This window comes from Epinephelus lanceolatus, chromosome 20 (genome assembly GCF_041903045.1).
Source record: "Epinephelus lanceolatus isolate andai-2023 chromosome 20, ASM4190304v1, whole genome shotgun sequence".
NCBI classification, from domain to species: domain Eukaryota; kingdom Metazoa; phylum Chordata; class Actinopteri; order Perciformes; family Serranidae; genus Epinephelus; species Epinephelus lanceolatus.
The window spans coordinates 23,220,193-23,237,722 of record NC_135753.1 but is presented as its reverse complement, the minus strand read 5'-3'; the positions used below and the strand labels follow the sequence as shown (position 1 = coordinate 23,237,722).

At 43.0% G+C, this 17,530-nt stretch overlaps 1 protein-coding gene across 1 annotated transcript in view; it reads left to right on the top strand.

Annotated features, from left to right (window-relative positions):
- The window catches only part of pola1 (polymerase (DNA directed), alpha 1), an 83,426-nt gene extending 69,201 nt beyond the window's left edge, over positions 1–14,225 (top strand). Inside the window, exons 36-37 of the mRNA XM_033639364.2 lie at positions 471–567; positions 13,195–14,225. Of these exons, the coding sequence (XP_033495255.2) occupies positions 471–567; positions 13,195–13,331 (234 nt within the window). The 3' untranslated portion in view covers positions 13,332–14,225. The remainder of the gene's footprint in view (positions 1–470; positions 568–13,194) is intronic.
- Positions 14,226–17,530: the final 3,305 nt, after the last annotated feature.

Below are 17,530 nucleotides of genomic sequence, written 5' to 3'. Positions count from 1 at the left end.
TAAATCATTTTGCTTGTAAATGTCTATTTGCATCACGTTTATTACGGAAAACACATTATTTGATCAATTTACATTGTGCCCCTAAAGTTCTTTGTGCGCTCCTTACTTTTTCAACTTAGGAGCACATGTGCTCCTTGGGAAAAAAGTTAGCGTCAAGCCCTGACAGTCTATTTAGATGTGACTGCCTGCCATGGTGGCATTTGCAGGCATTTTGCAACCAGGTTGTTTGCACTTCTTGTATAGAGGCACTGATCTGATGCACTGGATCAGTGTCGGCACCAATACTGACCTTATTACTTGGTGAAGTTATCAGCCAAGACATGATTCATTCGCATTAAATACAATTTATCTGTTAAAGTTATTATTACACATATTTATCAGATTGTGAGTCAGGCTTCGTTCACATTGTGCTTTTGTCCAAGCACCAATTTTTAAATCTGTTGCTTTGTGTTTGTGTGTTCTCTCTACAGTACTCCGAGAAGGCCCTTTACAACCAGATCTGCTTCTACAGATTCATCTTTGACTGGGAACACGCAGTCGCCAAAGTACTACAGGGTGATGAGAAAAGTAAGTCTATATGCACACACACACGTTAGGGCTGTTATGGTTTAATTGTGCCAAACCATCACGTTACAGGGGTGAAAGTCCAGTGTTCTCAGCCGCACACTGACTAAACGGCATGTTGATTGATGCATGTAATGCGGAACCAAAGTTCACAAGCGCAACTTTTGCCCAGAAACCTTTAGTCGTACGCCGTTAACAGCACATGCTGATGTTAGCACAACAAACCCATTGGCATGCAAGTCAGTTACAATATGATGAGCGCAAATGAATCAGCAGAGCTGGAGGACCCGTCTGTGGCTTTCCGTTCAGCTACAACAGCAACAGAGAGAGAGTAGTGTATTAGACGAGGACGGTGTGTCGGTGTTGCTCCGCCGACAACATCACCCAGATGTGCTGATCACCGAGATGACAGACAAACAGCTCCTTGTCCTTTAACGTCGGCATGATACGCGGATGAACGCTGTTATAGTTTATCAGTGCTTGGCAGCATCGGGAGGAACGGGACAAGAACGAAAGTTAAGGCAGCGAAAGTCCATGTAGAGTGGGTAGGAGTGGTGGTGGATCAGTCCAACAAACACCAACTTTCAACCAGGAGAGTGGTGATTATAAAACCAAACCCTGTTCTTTTTTCCTAAACCCAACCATATGTTTGTTGTTGAAGGAAAAAGAGGTCAGTCTGCGGTGTTGTACCGACATAGTGCATTTATTTTGAAAGAGACTGTGTGTAACCGTTAAACTTTCTGTGAAAACAGAAGTGTATTTTGAAAGAAGACAATGCATGTAACAGGCAGAACTTGACACAGCGTCCCAGAGCATCAACAACCAACACTCCCAGGGTACCTTGCACATCGTATCTGGACGTCGAAAGTCCATGACAAAACATTTTATATGTGACGAGGTTGGAGTGAGAATGTGTTGGCGGAGCTGTACACCCTCTCTGTCCTCCACATCCTCCTCCTCTTCATCATCATCATCCACCTAAATATCACTATCTGACCTGTTGAACATGACCTATCTGAGTTATGAAATGATTCTGTCTGCCCCAGTTCCTCTGTCTTGCCACAGCTGTGTCCTGCCACCACATTTTCTTTACAGATTCTTGTTCAAACGTTGCTAAAGGCAATTTCATGTCATAAAAGATGCTTTTCCATTTTGTTGCCTTTTAGGAAAGTGTTTGAACAGTGTAATACAGAAGCTTTATTTTAATAATGAAAATAGTTTACCAAAGTTTCCAAAATTCTCTCACTCACCAGCAAGAGTTAAAAGTAAATGAAAAGAAACATATCCTTATGCATTTGTGTTTTTTTCACTGACCCAAACTGGCAACGAACTGTGACTTCTGTGTTACACCCCTTATACATGCTGTCTGTTTCTGTACTTAACGTTAGGTCTTGTACCTAACTTTCAGAAGTCTTTTCTATTTGTTACAGGATTGATTTCCAAAGTTTTGTGCAGTGCTAGTTGTGAAAACAGGCTGGCTTTTTTACAATTCTATCATTTTATTCATTTTTTCGCTGTCTTATTATTCTGCAGCACCGCCTTTGGAACTGAAATCAAGTTACTAGAACAGCTATTGAAGTTTGAATTTTGATGTCCTAACAATGCTTCCTCACAAATACACATACAACATACCATTAGCAATCAATGGCTCAAAGTAAACCTTTTACCCAGGCTACACTTATAGTATTCACCAATGATGTGACACACACACACACACACACTAACGCGCACACACACACAAGTCGCGGAGTATGGGCATTGGATATGGGGAGGGGGGTTAAGGACATTCAGCTCCTCGAGTCGACAGCCCTAATTTAGGAGACGGATTCAATCACACACACATACAGAATGCAAAACGCTCCAATCACGGGAAGAAAGAAGGAAAGAGCCCTCCATCGCTCTCCCTCTACCCTTACCCTCACTGTCCATCTCTACTGCTTTCTCTCCTTTGCTCTCTCTCTCCTTTCTCTCTCTCTCCCCCGCTCTCTTGGACAGGCACTCGTTTGGCTGTGTTGATTGAAAACAGGTTTTAGATTTGGGGAAATGATAGGGGGAGTAATGGGTGCGCTGACGAAAGGATAGCCCTTCTCCTATAATGGGACATGGAGCGTATATTTCCCCCCTTGGACTCAAATAGACGCTACTCCAGCGCTCTGGGCGCGCTCAGTAGGCGTCAGCCACAAGGCCTCTTTACCCATAGTTCTCCCTGATTGATGTCACTTGATTAGAAAGGGCCGCCGGGCCGAGTGATTTATTTATTTGATTAAATATTTATGTATGTATGTTATTTATGTATGTATGCCCGGATTCGGTGAGTGTGTGTGCCAGTCAGGACCTGAGTGAGGCAGCGAAAGAGTGAGACAGCAGAGGTAAATATAACGTGTAATCAACAGATGACCACTCAGAAGATGGAGGGAGCTGAAATGGAGGGATTGGACTGGCGTAGAGGGAGGGGGCAGCGAAGGAGTACTAACATGATTATAGCCTCCATTTTTGCTTTCTTTTATTTCTGTCTTTGCCCAGATGCAGGAAATCATCGCCAATCAATTCTTTGGCCTCCGCCTTTCTTTATGTTCCCGAGCTTTGCTGTGTTTTTGATCTGCGCTGGGCTTTCTCTTCTGAGTTTCAGTCTTATATTGTTCCTCATGGCATGTTCTTTACCTGGTGGTTAAACAATGGAAATATGTGCATACAGTTTACTGTACATATAGAAAGCACACCGTATAGTGTTAGCAGTTCAGCATCTTTTCTTGTGACGGCTGTATTGTGTGTGTTCACCAGCAATCAGATATTTCTCACGTGCTGTCTGTCCACTTCCTATATCAAAATTAGACACACGTTGAACACCGTGCAGACGATAATATAGACCAGTGGTTCCCAAGACCCCTCAAAGTAAAGTTCCTGAACCTAATGTTACTTGACAGAGAGCTCAGGATGTCACCTTTAGCGCTGTACCAGAATTCTGTCAGTCAAATCAGATTCGGCCATTGAGTATGAATATTCCCCATTCTAAGTTTCAAAGTTTGAATGGGGCTCCGCGGGTCGTTCAGTGAGACAGTGGCATTCATGTAATATAGTTAACAAGCTATCTGCGCTAATGACGGATCGGAAATCTGCAACATTTTTTGCCGACACGAGATATCTAACAAAAGCCACAGACTGTATTGTATTAAGTGTCTGTGGGCTTTTGATTCACCACTTCCAAGCAGAGCAGAGAAGATAATGCTGTCTTGGAGTGTTACGGTGGAAAGTTTCTCTTCCTCTGTGCTGCTGCATCATGTCTGTTGCTGCTTGTGCCACAGAGGAGCCTGAAGTCAAGAGCACTCACTCCGCAGCAAAATCTGGGGGCTAAAATGTCCCTAGAACAACATGGCATAGCACACTGACTGGCCAAAAAACAAAACAAAAAAAACAACAACACACAGCTCGACTTGAAGCACTGAAGCAATCTCAGTCTGCTGTGGAGTCTCAGACTGATGATTCGAATTTCCGACTTTCAAGGGGCAGCCGTAGCCGATCTGGTGTTTGTGCCCCACCTCCCAACTCAAAGGTCCTAAAGGACTTAGAGGATTCGCCACCCTTGTGCCAGAGACCATAGGGCACCCACAGAGGCCCTATGTCAATGCCTCAACAGGTCAGAGGCCGTGGATCAGACTTGGCCAGACCTGTTGAGGACACAGGACCTCTGGGGTACCGGTGTGCCCCAAAGGTGCTCGATTGAAGTGGATCTGGGGAATTTGGAGGTCAGATTGATGCCTAGAGCTCTTTGTCACCTCTCCCAAGCCATTCCTGAACGGCTTTTGCAGTGTGGCATGTCGTGTTGTCCTGCTGGGGAGGGGCACTGCCATCACCGAGTGCCATTGCCATGGGGCAGGGGAGAGGGACACAGGACAGAAGGTCCTGGAGGGACTGGATCACCCACCATCTGTGGGTCTCAACCACTAAACCATGCTCAGACACCGTCATGTTTACTTGTTACGGGCTCTGGCAGTTGAGAAGCAACCACTTCCCTCTGTTCCCTGAGCGGCCAGTCCATCAAATCATCACTCTTCCTGTTTGATGGTTTGGTTTCCCAAACACAAGACCTTCACTTTCCCTACATCATCCCAAAAAAACCTGTTTGAAAGACAGAATATGTGGCTGAAACACCCAGTACACAGCACCGCCCAGCACTCTGCAGAGTTAACAGTCACAACAAGTTGGTGTCACAGTGACGGACACAAAAATGTGTAGCAACACCAGATTGATGTAAGTTGGGTTTTAGTGTGTTTTCAATAATGTCAAACATATCACTCTTTGTACATGATACACTGAAAGTTACAGTTAAACATTACAACACAACGCCATGACAACTATATAATCACTCTGCTTGTATAGCAGGGATGTTTTTTCTGCGTTCATCAGCGGGTATTGGTCACTGTTGTCGATAAAGGGTTTACAATGTGTCACTATATCAGTCAATCTTGTCTAGTAACAGTGACAAACCAGTGTCTCCACTAAATGATTGATATCCTGCACACACACACTCATGCCGCTGCTTCCCTCAAATAGAGGAAGATACATGTATACACACACTCATGCTGCTATAAAATATAGGTTTAAGGTGTTATCCCTCGGTCCTGGGGCAGTAATACCCCATATTACTGCATTACACACCCAGGGGCCACACTGCTCAGATTACAGGGAGGAGACATACAATCCTATACACCCTACTCTACTCTGTTGTGTTGTCCCTGTGGGAGTGTGGCCATATACCTATAGAGATTTATCAGCACACATTGGGCCTCGTTTACTAATAAGTGGAACAAGGAAATTTGTTTGCCTGGTAGTTGTTCTATGAACATATTAAAGGGGCAAAAAACGAAATCGTTTCACTGCTAGGTTTGCTGTTGTGCACTGCCTGTAGACCAAAACGAAGTGTGTCATGAGCCACTCCTCCCTCTCCCTCTGCTCGGAGGCCTCGGTGCTCCGGTTGGATCCAAACAGAGAGCCGGGGCTAGTTGGGAAGCTAGCGGAGGCTAACTGGCTGTGCTTCCCTCCGGTCATGCTGCGGCTAATGCCTCGCCAGCCACTCCCAGCTAGTTCCGGATTGCTATTGAGGTTAAAGTGGGAGAGGCAGCGGATCTGTGGGGCAGCTGAGTGAAGTGGAGCCTGAGGAGGAAGCACCGGTTAGCCCCAGTTTTGTTCCGCTCTCTGCCATTTCATTTCGAAAATATGCGCTGCCATTGCTCACTGGCTGTAGCCTTTTATAGGGAGGGAGGGCCAAGGGCTCTGAGAGGGACTTCACATGAAGGTACATGAACGCGCAGCCGGACCGGCTTGTAAACAATGGGCTGGAGATCAACACAGAGAGAGGGTGTGTGAGGTCATGCTATACTCCAGATGAAATTATACCTCTAGTTCTTCACATAGCAATTTTTTAATTCCTTCAATCTAGAAATGATGAATTTCGCTTATTGCTCCTTTAACGCACTGACACACCAGTTTTGGAGCTTCGGTGAGCATCTGTGAATGTGAAGGCAGTTGGAAACAGTTGATAAACCGTTCGTCACTCTTTGTTAAACATGCTCAAACATTCCAATCTCTGATGATGCGCTCTCTCTCCTGAAGGCACCAACTGCAACATCTTCCAGCAAGGTTAGATGTGTCATCTTAACACCTGCTTGGAGGTAGATCAGAATCTTTTAAATACCCTGCTTATTAATAGGCTACCAATTAAGCAGCTGGCTACAAATGCACATATGAGCAATTTCTATTAAAGAAAAACAAAAACAAGAACTGGGACATTCTGTGTTCATAGTAAAAAAAATGTAATTAATCATTGACGAGGACGAAAGGTTGTCAATTTCATAGTCATTGGATACATTCGACCAGTCCATTAGTACATTATTAGTTTTAAATATTGTCTAGTGCAGACTTTTAATGAATGACTGTGTTAATATGTTACGCATTTTGTTAAAAGTTGCGTATTTACATTTTCTGAGACAGCCAAGTCTTCATCATTTGTGAGCACATATGGTTTTGAGGCAATTCTAAATTTGTTTGCAGAGTAGGAATAAATTCAGGTAAGGAAATATTGATGAATCCCGGATTTCTACTGAAACGTTTGTACGCACGGTTTCAACATGTGAAAGTTTTCCTGCCACTCCTCATCGACAACAATCCCACTCGTCCCACCTGCTGCAGACCTGGTCCAAAACCATTGTTTCTTGTGCAACAGGACCAAATTACATTGGGCCAAAAACCAGCAATGAACTGATTGTACTTACAAGGTACCGTCTATGTAGCCAAAGCCTGATCAATCCTATATATCAATAATTGCCTGAAAACGCACCAATGAGCCACACAGTTGCTCTGGTGTCGTGTGTATTCATCCACAGCTGAAAATAGTTCCCAACAAATGCACAGTTTCCTTTTATCTGAGTAACTTTGCCAAAATGTACAGTGCCCAACTGTTGTAGGGAATTATTTAGCCTTTTTAAATATGAAAATGTAGAATTTTACATGTTCTTAAAGATATTTGTGTTAAGTAGGAATGAATGCTGGGGACTGAGGGCATTTTCCGAGATACAGTTTATTTTTTTCTGGTACGAGTCAGTGGATGAGTTTGTTAACTTGTTGCATTTTCCCCTTGGTTCAGTTTACCTGAGCTTTTAGTGATGCATCTAGTGGCGCTCTCACCCCAGACACGTATAACCAATGAGCTACCAAACTTGCAGTAATCACCTTCTTGTTGGGTCAAATCGTGGTTAGATCATGTTCACACCACTCATGAACCGCGCCAGAATTTGTTTCTGACCTGGACTGAGACCACTTCCTCAGAATCGTCTAGCTGCGGCTCTTTTGGTATGCATCAAAGTGCGACTGCTGTGTTCAGATCTGCCTAAACAAATCAAGGGCTTCTTTATGAGCCAGAGGCCGATACAACCTGACTAAATGACTCAGGCCCACAGAGCCACAGACAGGCTGAGGACATCTGAAAGTATTCAGACGACGAACACGTTGTTGGTTTTGATCTTTTTATAAAAATTATTGACAGACACAATATAGAAAATCACCAGCCCCGTCTGTTAATGTTTACTTAACTCAGAAATATGAGCTTAAAGATAAAAGTGCGCCATGATATCCTGCAGTAGCTGTAAAGCCGTATTGATTGATCATATCTGGGTGTTTATGGTTTGTCCATTTGGCCATTCAGAAAAGTCAGAATGTGTATGTTTACATGTGTACTGAACATACACAATAAAGCGTATTCAATTAAAATAGCTTGACATAAAGGATCTCCAAGTCAGCGCCGAATGTAATTTGATCAGCTTGAACGTGTGTGCGCACTGCAGCGCTACACTGTGTGTGTGTGTGTGTGTGCGCGCGCGCGCACATTTGCAAGCCTGTCTTATCTACATGTATATTGCATTTTTGTGCCTGATTGCTGCAACTGAGTAAAACATGGAGGTAATTTCATCCGCTGCAGGAGATCTCTAATAGATTATACACGCACACACAGAGGCACACACACGATGAAAAAAACATGCTGTCCGTTCCTTAGCTGGGAACATCCCGTATCAATGACTTTCAAATCATTTCATGTCACTTTTCTTCTCTCTTCTTCTGCTCTCTCTTTTCCCCCCCCCCCCCCCTCCCTCCCTCTCTGTCTATCTGTTGCCTTTCTCTTCCCTCCATCACCCCTCCCCTCCAGGTCTCAATCTTGAGTGTGGGCAGTATGATTGCGTGTGTGAGCAATAATGTAATTTTGCCGCATTGATAAAATATAAATTGTCCTTGAGCTGCGCTTTTCTAATGATCCATTTACCGACAGCTTCCCCGCCACCTCTCAGCACTCTGCATTCGGTCCTCTTCTACCCTCCCACTCCTCTCTCTCTCGCTCTGTCTTCTGTCTCTCCTCCTCTTTTCCTCCTCTCCCCTCTCCATTTTCTTCCCTCTCTCTCACTCTTCATCTTCCACTCTCCCCTCCCTTTCTCCGGCGATACAAAGCGGGGTGGCAAAATCCGCGGGTGCGATTGTCAAATCAATTATTCATTCTGTGCAATTACACTCACACAAAGAAGTTTCCCTGTGCTCCGAGTGGTGATTAAATTAACTGCTATTCCAGCTGCCCGTCGCCACCAGCCTAATGGAATATTCATGGAGGCGGCCGACGGAATGGCCGATCTCCATTAACTTCATCATGCTCACTTAATTACAGGCTTGTTATTGTATTTACACCTAGTTAGAGCGTGCAGAGCCCCGATCTACTCGTGCCCAGCACCGCCAGAGTATGCGCGAGTGTGTGACAACACCTAGTTAGAGCAAAGATAACCCCTGATACACTCACTGTGCGTGCGTGCGTGAGTGTGTGTGTCCGTGCGAGTGTGAGTGTGTGTGTGAGGATGAGAGAGATGATGTCTAATGCAATCAATTAGGCAAAGTTTTTGGGGGATCTGAAGCTGCATTTGTGTCGACAGTATGCTTTCTATCCATGCGTCATTTTCCATCTTTCACTCCAGTCGTCATCTCTCTCTCCCTCTCTCCCTCTCTCTCTTTCTCTCTCTCGTTATTTCCACTCTGCTCCTTTTTCCTCCACGTCTCGGCCTTCCCAGCGACGCCGTCTCCCCTCTCTTCTCTCCTTCCGCCTCACGCTCGCTCTTTAAGGGAGGCTATTTATTTGAACTACACTCCCCACTGTGCTCCGACTTGCAGCAAGGTCTCTCCCTCTTTCTTTTCCTCTCCGTGACTCTTAAATCATTCTTTTATCTGTTCGCCACACAGTGATTGAGGTGGAAAAGAGAAAGGAGTGAGGAAGGGGAAAGAGGGGAGGAGGGGGAGAATTATTTTCTCCTACCTTTCAGAAATGATGACATGATTGCTTTCGCTTGATCATGCATCATCACCCCCCCTTCTATTCCCCAGATAAATAGACTAGTTTGTCTCTCCCTGCCTCTCCTCTCCCCTTTTTCTCCCTCCATCCATGTCCTTGCTAACATGAGGATTATCTGGTAATAGTTGCCGCTGGCGTTTAAGTCAACCACACCATCCTCGATGTGTATGTGTGATTACTGTTTGTCACATGGATGTTTTTGAGTCGCCATGACTGTGAGTTAGTATGCTTTTTAAGTGTTTAACTACCATCAATCGTCTGTGCGCATGTTCTCTCAGTGTGTGTGTGTGCCTCGCTGTTGATCTCTGTGTATCTAACCTTTGTTCCCTTGGGCAGTCAGTGGGCTGGTATTTATCCAGCAGCCACTAATGCAGCGGGCAGGAAGGACGAGACAGGAGATAGGGCTGTGGAGATGGCGAGGACATGACAACTGGCCATATGGACAGTCTGTGTGTGTCACTGTGTGTGTGTGTGTATACAGCATGTGATCTAGATAAATAACCAGCGTTTTATTATGTTAAACAAGTTTTTAATTTGTTTGCTTTTAGTAAAACACTTTAACTCTTATCATTTATGTTCAGGATTTGAACTACAGCTGAAAAAATTGTTGATTATTTGTTGATGAACAACGACTGTGACAATTGATTAATCAGTATCAATCAGTTTGTCATTTATTAAGCGAAGTTACTAAACATTCACTAGTTCCAGCCTCTCTAATGTGAGGATTTTCTTTTTTATATTGTTGTCATTTGAATATTTGACTTTTTCTTACTTTTGTACAGTGTGTCAGACAAAACAATTTAGGTACATCAAGTAGTGATGTAGCTTTGGGGGGTGATATGTTCAAACTCTTCTTTCAGGTTCTATGTAATTTTCTATCAGGGAAATAGTACAGTAAACAGTAATTGCTCTGTAAATTAAATTAAACTGTAAATAATCATACTGTACTTCATCACATTGGATTATTTTGTTTTTTATTTGGAACTTCACACAACATCCTCACATGAGACAACACGTAAATTATAACAAAACACTCAAAACAAAAATAAAATTCTGTCAAAATGAAAGCTTTAAGGTTCCCGAGGACAACAGATTCAAGTGTTAGGGTTTTTTTTGTGTACAAATTCACTCTCCATCTCCATGTCAGCCCAAATAATGTTACCTTGCGAGGCAGCTGGATTCATGAAATCATGGGGGAATCAAGAGATCACGCAAAAATCCAGCCCTGATTTGTGACATAGTCTGCTGTGAATACCTCCCGCCGTAGGAACGGTATTGCCAAATTTCCACTGGTGAACACATTTCTACTGGCGCATGGTATATATACTGTCACATCGCTCAACCTTACTGTATTATTTATACATTTTCTCATTCAATTAAATGTTATTTTCTCAATTATTATTTTTCTCAATCAATTAAATATTTGGTTTATAAAGTGCCAGAAAATATTGAAAAACGCCTCTCCTAATTTTCTATCAACAAAGTGTTGTCTTCAGATTGCCAGTTTAGTGCGGCCGACAGTCCGAAAAGCCAAAAATATTTTCTTTACTTGAATACAGACAAAAAAGGGGCAAATATTCACATTTCAGAAGCAATAACCAGTTAACTTTTGACATTTTTGCTTCAAAAATTATTGTTTATCAATATATTTACTGAATAGATTAATGTTCTGTTGATTGACAAATTGATTAATCAACTGACTGTTTCCGCTCTAGTTGCAGTCCTGTTTGAGGTACTTTGGTACTCATTGGTTATTTTTTGTGGTAACTAGTTATTTTAGCATTCTTTTTTTTTTTAATGTATTTGCAGTTCGACAAAGTTTTTACACTTAAAAAAATCTTACAGGGACTATGAGTGGACCAAAGAATTCTGCAGACTGTGTTGGCGACCTCTGATTGGATCTGTTTTTCCTGGGCTGTGTTGCACATATTCAGTATACGGTACTGATACTTTATGCAGATTTTTATAGGGTGCTTACTGTCTTAAAAAAAAACTTGAAAAGTAATGGAAATTGAAAATGGCATTTTCTATACCTAGAGAAGTTTTGGAAGAGTCTTGGAAATGCCCTTCCCAAATACCTGTATAATAGAATAAATGTACTGTATATACGGTGTTAATGTTCGGGAGGTCATTAAGTCACTTGATGTTATGTTCTCTTCCTGGATAACGTCAGATTCCGACCTCAGTTGCAGCCTCTATTTTGTCACGTAAAGCCAGGAAAATGCAAATGTATTAATGTCTGACTTCACTTGGACACATAAAAGGCATGGCATGTGAAAGACCAGGACCCAGGACATACAAAATGTAAATTGTGTAGTTTAATGTTGAAATGTTGGCTGAACAGATTCAAAATTCATTCATATATCTGTCTATGACTTTTAAATAATGGCAGATAAAGCCAGGACTGGCACTGGGTTATGACTATTTGCCGATTTGCATTTTGGTAGAGGTATTTTTAGCATATGATGCTACGCTGGGTATAATGTTGATTTGTCTGTGTACTGTGTTGCATGTTGTATATCTATGGTTTCAGCATGGGTATAGGGCCCAAGACAAATTCTCCACTCTGTGGGACAATAAAGTTAATTGTGATCATGGTATTGATCTTGATATTTCAAACATGGGAGAGGGAGCACTAGCTAGCCATGCTAAAGGAGCTAATGTCGGGCAACAGGCTGCTGCTGCCTTATGAATCAATCCCCATCACCTGTGTTTTTACCCTGGTGACCAGCATACCAGCTGAAGTGCTTCCCTCTTATCCACCATCAAGGGACAAGCTCCACCTGCAGTACTGTGGGTGCTAAAGGTGGTTAATGCCTGCTAATGTTAGTCCTACAAGTCATGTGGAGACATGGGCCAGCTTGACATGGATTTTTATTTTTTATGTTACCTTACACAAATCTTACTTCAAATACATGGAAAAGTTATGGAAATTTATTGGTTAAAATGAGTATGAGCCCTGTTTTTGCCAGATGAGGATCTGAGGACCAAAATGTTTTAAATAAAATGAACATGTAGAAAAACTTAATTCATATTAAATATGAAAGAAACCAGACTAATACTGTAAAATCAGATCATGCTCAGACTAAACCAAACTTTATCCCATTTCCATCTTCCTGCTTCTTCACCAGTGACCTCTCCAGTCAACACACTATTATTCCCGATGTATCTCGCTGCACTCTTTGGTGTGATAGTGTGTTATTACTTGGTTTCATGATACTTCATCTACACTTGACGCTCAGTATAATATTGTAAAGATTTGGTTTTGGTCAGGATAGCAGCTCTCAGTCTTCTCTCTGGCCTTATTACGGCCCACCCGAAGGGATAACAGGGACAAGATATTGACTTCATGCTCTCATTGGGCATCTTTATCGATCCCATGATCCTGTGTGTGTGCACACGCTGCCATCGACCCATCTGTCCAATTCTGCAGTGCCCCTCAAAGTGATAGCATTACTGGTAGATAACATTGGATCTGTTAGCTCTCCAGTTAAGGGTGAAACGCTCCTCTGTGTTTATTAGTGACGAGACAAAGCCGGCGTGTACTCTGCTCCTCTTCCAGTAGGACTCTGCAGAACCTAATCACAGCGATAGAGGGGGGTGAGAGTCATCCAAGAGTGAATCATTCACCAGTTTGAGATGCACACGTCCTGGTCGCCTGTGGTATTGACTTTGATGCAGTTGAGGAACCAAATGATCTTCCATTGAGCTCTGGCAATAACTCTTCTTTCTTCTCTTTCTTTTCTCACCTCCAGATCATCAAAAGCATTGGTACAAAGAAAAAGAAGTGTATCGGAGGCTGAAGGAAGTGCCGGACAAAGCCTTGGCCACCAGTGGCTACTCGGAGATCAACTTGGCCAAACTCTTCCAGGCCTTCTCCTCCCTCAAGTAAAACAACACACACACGTCCGTAAAGACAACACCTGCCACGAAGCTCCGACATCTGACTCAAAGCTGGACATTTGCACATTCAACTACATTGGTTTTTGGTTTCCAAATGTAAAGCAAGGATGGCGATTTTAGGCTTTGACCTCCTCATCCCTGTACAATGTTCCCCGGCTCTAATGGGCTTGTTATTTAACTTCAAACCTAATCTCACCTTTTTGTCAGTTCCTTCACTTAGACGCTCATGACTTGACCCCATCACCCTGACTCTGTATCCTAAAGGGGACTAGCAATCATACCTAAATGACAGTCTATTGTGTGTGTGCTGGGGGGTGCGCTAGCTGTGCCCAGATGTGTATGTGAGTGTGTGTGAAAATGACATATCCTCAGATCAGCCTGTATCCTCAAAAAGCGGCTAATTAGCCAATGATAGTGACCCCGGCCACTAAGACCACTGGATGCCTGCAGCGATCGGACACTTGTTCTGATTACCACCATTCATCCCTAGTGTGTGTGTGTGTGTCTCTCTGTATGTGTGTGTGTGTGTGTGTCAGATCAGAGGATAAAAGAAAGGAGTAAGGAGGATGCAGGGAGTGACGGGGTGAGGGAGGCCACACGCGCTGCTCCCTCGCTCTTTTGTCTACGTATCGAACATCTGATCTCCTTCTCCTCCACTGCCTCTGTTTAACTGAAGCCATTTCATCCCTTTCACTCCTTCCCCTCTTCCCTCTGTGCAGATTGTGTTTTAATGCCTGTGATTTTCTGTGTGTGTCCCACTTGTGTCGCTCAGGTGGGTGTATGTAACGATTTTTGTAATGACCAGAATATGTCGTGTTGGGTATTTTGATATTGATGAGAACAATTTTGATACTGAATCTTCAATAAAAACCTAAATGGATAAGATGTTAATCTTGTGTTATTGCAGTGTGGGGGGGGTGATGGAGATGAGTGGATGGATATCTTGTAGTGTCTTAATGTTTCTTCTGTTAACCAGTGCGCTCTGTAACACTACAAAAGTGAAGTTAATATAAAAAATACTAGAAAAAATGTAAATAATCTTTACTTTTTATACTGTAAGGGCATCTGGCTGCGTAAATCGAGCATTCCTTCACTGTATTTGACGCCATATTTAAAGTGAAAGTCAGGCGATATTCTGTATTTTTATCAGTCCAAACAAGTCCTACGAAAAGAGCAAAACCATCAATGAAGTGATACCTGTGCTAAGGCTGGTAAGTTTATTGATATTATATTTGTTTTTGATATTGTCTGTAGTGTTTAGAATGTGTTTTATTGTCTTTTTAACTTCCTGCCCAGGGACCACAGATGCAAATTAGCTATTTAGCTAACTCTGGTATAGAACCTGTTCTGTACATGGTCCCTGTCAACTAAACTAATAAACTAAACTAAACTAAAATTATGATGTGAGACGAGATAGCTGCTTAGATTTTGGATATCAAAGTACCTGAAGTGTCGTCTTTTTTTAGTTTTAAAGGCTGCATTACAGTAAAGTGATGTCATTTTCTGAACTTACAAGCTGTTTTATTATTTGTCTTGACACATTAAGTCATTATATCCACATTACTGATGATTATTTATCAACAATCTCGCTGTGTAAATATTCTGTGAAAGCACAAATAGTCAACCCTACAATAGTGTCGCAATATTGATAATGACGTATTTGATTTCTGACTTAAAGCTGTGTAGCCAAAGTTTAATGTACAATACAGTATATGATATTCCTCTGTTCCATAGGCCTCCATTATTGTCCCAAAACTATTAAAGACACACCAATGAGCCACACAGTTGCACTGGCTGGCGTGCGTCTTCATATCTATGAGCCTAGATTCTCACTAGAATTAGAAGTGTGTATTACTCCGCAGCTGTAAATAGTCCCCACCAAATGCACGGTTTCCTCCTCTGTGAGTAGCGTTTGTTAAAAACTACAGTGCCCAGCCAGTATATGAAATTAATTGCCCTTTTTTTAACACATAACTATGTATTTTCATTTTTCAGAAGGAGCGAGTGGTTTGTGGACGAGCGCCACACACACAGGCAGAGAAGTCGTATGTACTGTAAGTATTGAAAGATGAAGCTGTACTCTTTAAATATACAGATGGGGACTTTGTGAGTTTGACTTGATTTCAGGAGAACAAACAAGTGTTGATTTCTAAATAGGAGTGAACGATTGAGATAAAAACATCTATTATGGTGTTTGTAATTTTCTAACGCGGTGTTATGATATAGTTCATTCTGTGGGAAATCAATTGAGAGGTGTTTATGAATAAAATAACTCAGCAGTGTTTGCTGTTGGCTAATTCAGTGACCTGAATACCTGTGTGTCTGTATATTATGCCAACATTATTAACAGGAGTTGATATTCTCAGGCTGATGCATGCATACTGTCATATCGCTTTCCTCTCCCTAAATACTGTGTTTCCTCTGCTGTAGTTAACGCTCAGCCTGTAACTCGCTACATTAAGTGTTTCACCATTTCCATCCAAGAATTCTCCTTTGTGTTAATACAGTGGAGGGATTTTTTACTCCATCCTGCCGCGTGCATTTCCATAAACACTGCACGCCTCACAAATCACTTCAAACCACTGTGACTTGTGAAGGCAACCTTAAGTGGGCTGAACACTTAAACCATGATTCACTATGCAATGGATAGAACATGCTGTGTGTGAGAGAAAAGTGTCTCGGTGCATTTGCAGCCTATTGCTCATAACTTTACATATTTATTAAATCATATCAGCTCCGGCACTTCTCCCACAGTTGCTGGGTTTAATCAGCTCCCAGTAGATGTGCACAGGACCTGCCATTCCCACTGCCAGGCTGAGGGCCCCCGTTTTGTAGTCAACCAAATTGAGTCCCCCTGCATTAATTCGACCCAGCTAAGCTAATAAGGTCGAACAAGTCTCTTTGTATTGTGGCGTTAAGCTTTATTGCTTGTCGTTTTGACCAGCGATGTACAAGGTAGGCTTTGATGAGGGAATTAGTCCCCTATTCTGTCCCTGTTATTCATAGCGCGGTGGAACATACAAGCAGCAGAGAGGGTGTCAAAAGGAGAGCTGGTCCTATTGCAAAGTGTCTCCCTTGTTGGAGCTGAAAGGGCGGTTATGAGACGATAAACCGCTTAATACACTGAGCTAATTGGATGAGAGCAAGAGAGACGGGGAATTAAGGGGCGATCCGAGAGGGGAGCGGAGTGCCATGGCCCTGCTATTCAGGTCTTTCATCGCGGCCGGTTCTCCGCCTGGGGAGGAGGAGGAGGAGGAGGAGGAGGAGGGGATGATAGAGAGGAGGGGATGGGGGGGGGGGGGGGGGTGCTGTTCATCAAAGCGCCTTTTAGAGCTCCTCTCCCGGGGACTGAGTGAGGACTGATCCGGCTGAGGCTGTGGAGTGATTGGGCCTATTCTCTCAGGCAGGGTCGTGGTGGGAGAAACGAGGCCCGGGAGAATCCAAATCACGGGCCAAATCAAGTCCAACAGCTGGGGGAAGGAGAAAGGAGCGGGCGGTGATGAAAATAGGCACGACTTACACTTTTCTGGACACCTGGATTAACCTGGGAGAGGCGGGGGCAGCATTAAGGCCCAGCGCGTTGACACAATCCACCAAATCATGTAGATTTCCTTCTTCGTCTGTGCAGGCAATTTGCAAGAAAACACCGCATGATTGGACTGTATTCACCTCTTTTTTTAATATATCAACATTCATTATCATGATCATTCATGCAATAAGAAGCCTCGTGGTCTAATCCGAAGTGCAGGCCTGTCTTTGAATGAAAGAGCACACATCCAACAAGTGTGACTTTATAAATCCAGAGCCATTGCCCTGCGACAGCATTTCAATTTTCTCGCCTTTTTGCGCTGCAAAGAAAGTTTAAGCCTCGCTCCCAGCAGGTCATCCGCCTCCCGGCATTCCCCAGATATTAGGGACAAATTGGTTTGCCATTCATTAGTTATATTCACAATAAGATTAAAACTCCCCCGGACAATCTCATCAAAACCCTATAGGGCCATACAGAGGGGGAAAAAACACACACGCTCCACTGGGCTTGAGCAAAAGAATGGGAATTTTAAAAAACATGGAGCTCACACATCGTAGATGGTTTGGGCGCACAGGAGAAAATTGGTTTTTATCTTTTCTCTTTTTTCCTCTGCTTTTTTTTTTGCATTATGCACCAAGGAGCAGCTGCGTGACTTTGTG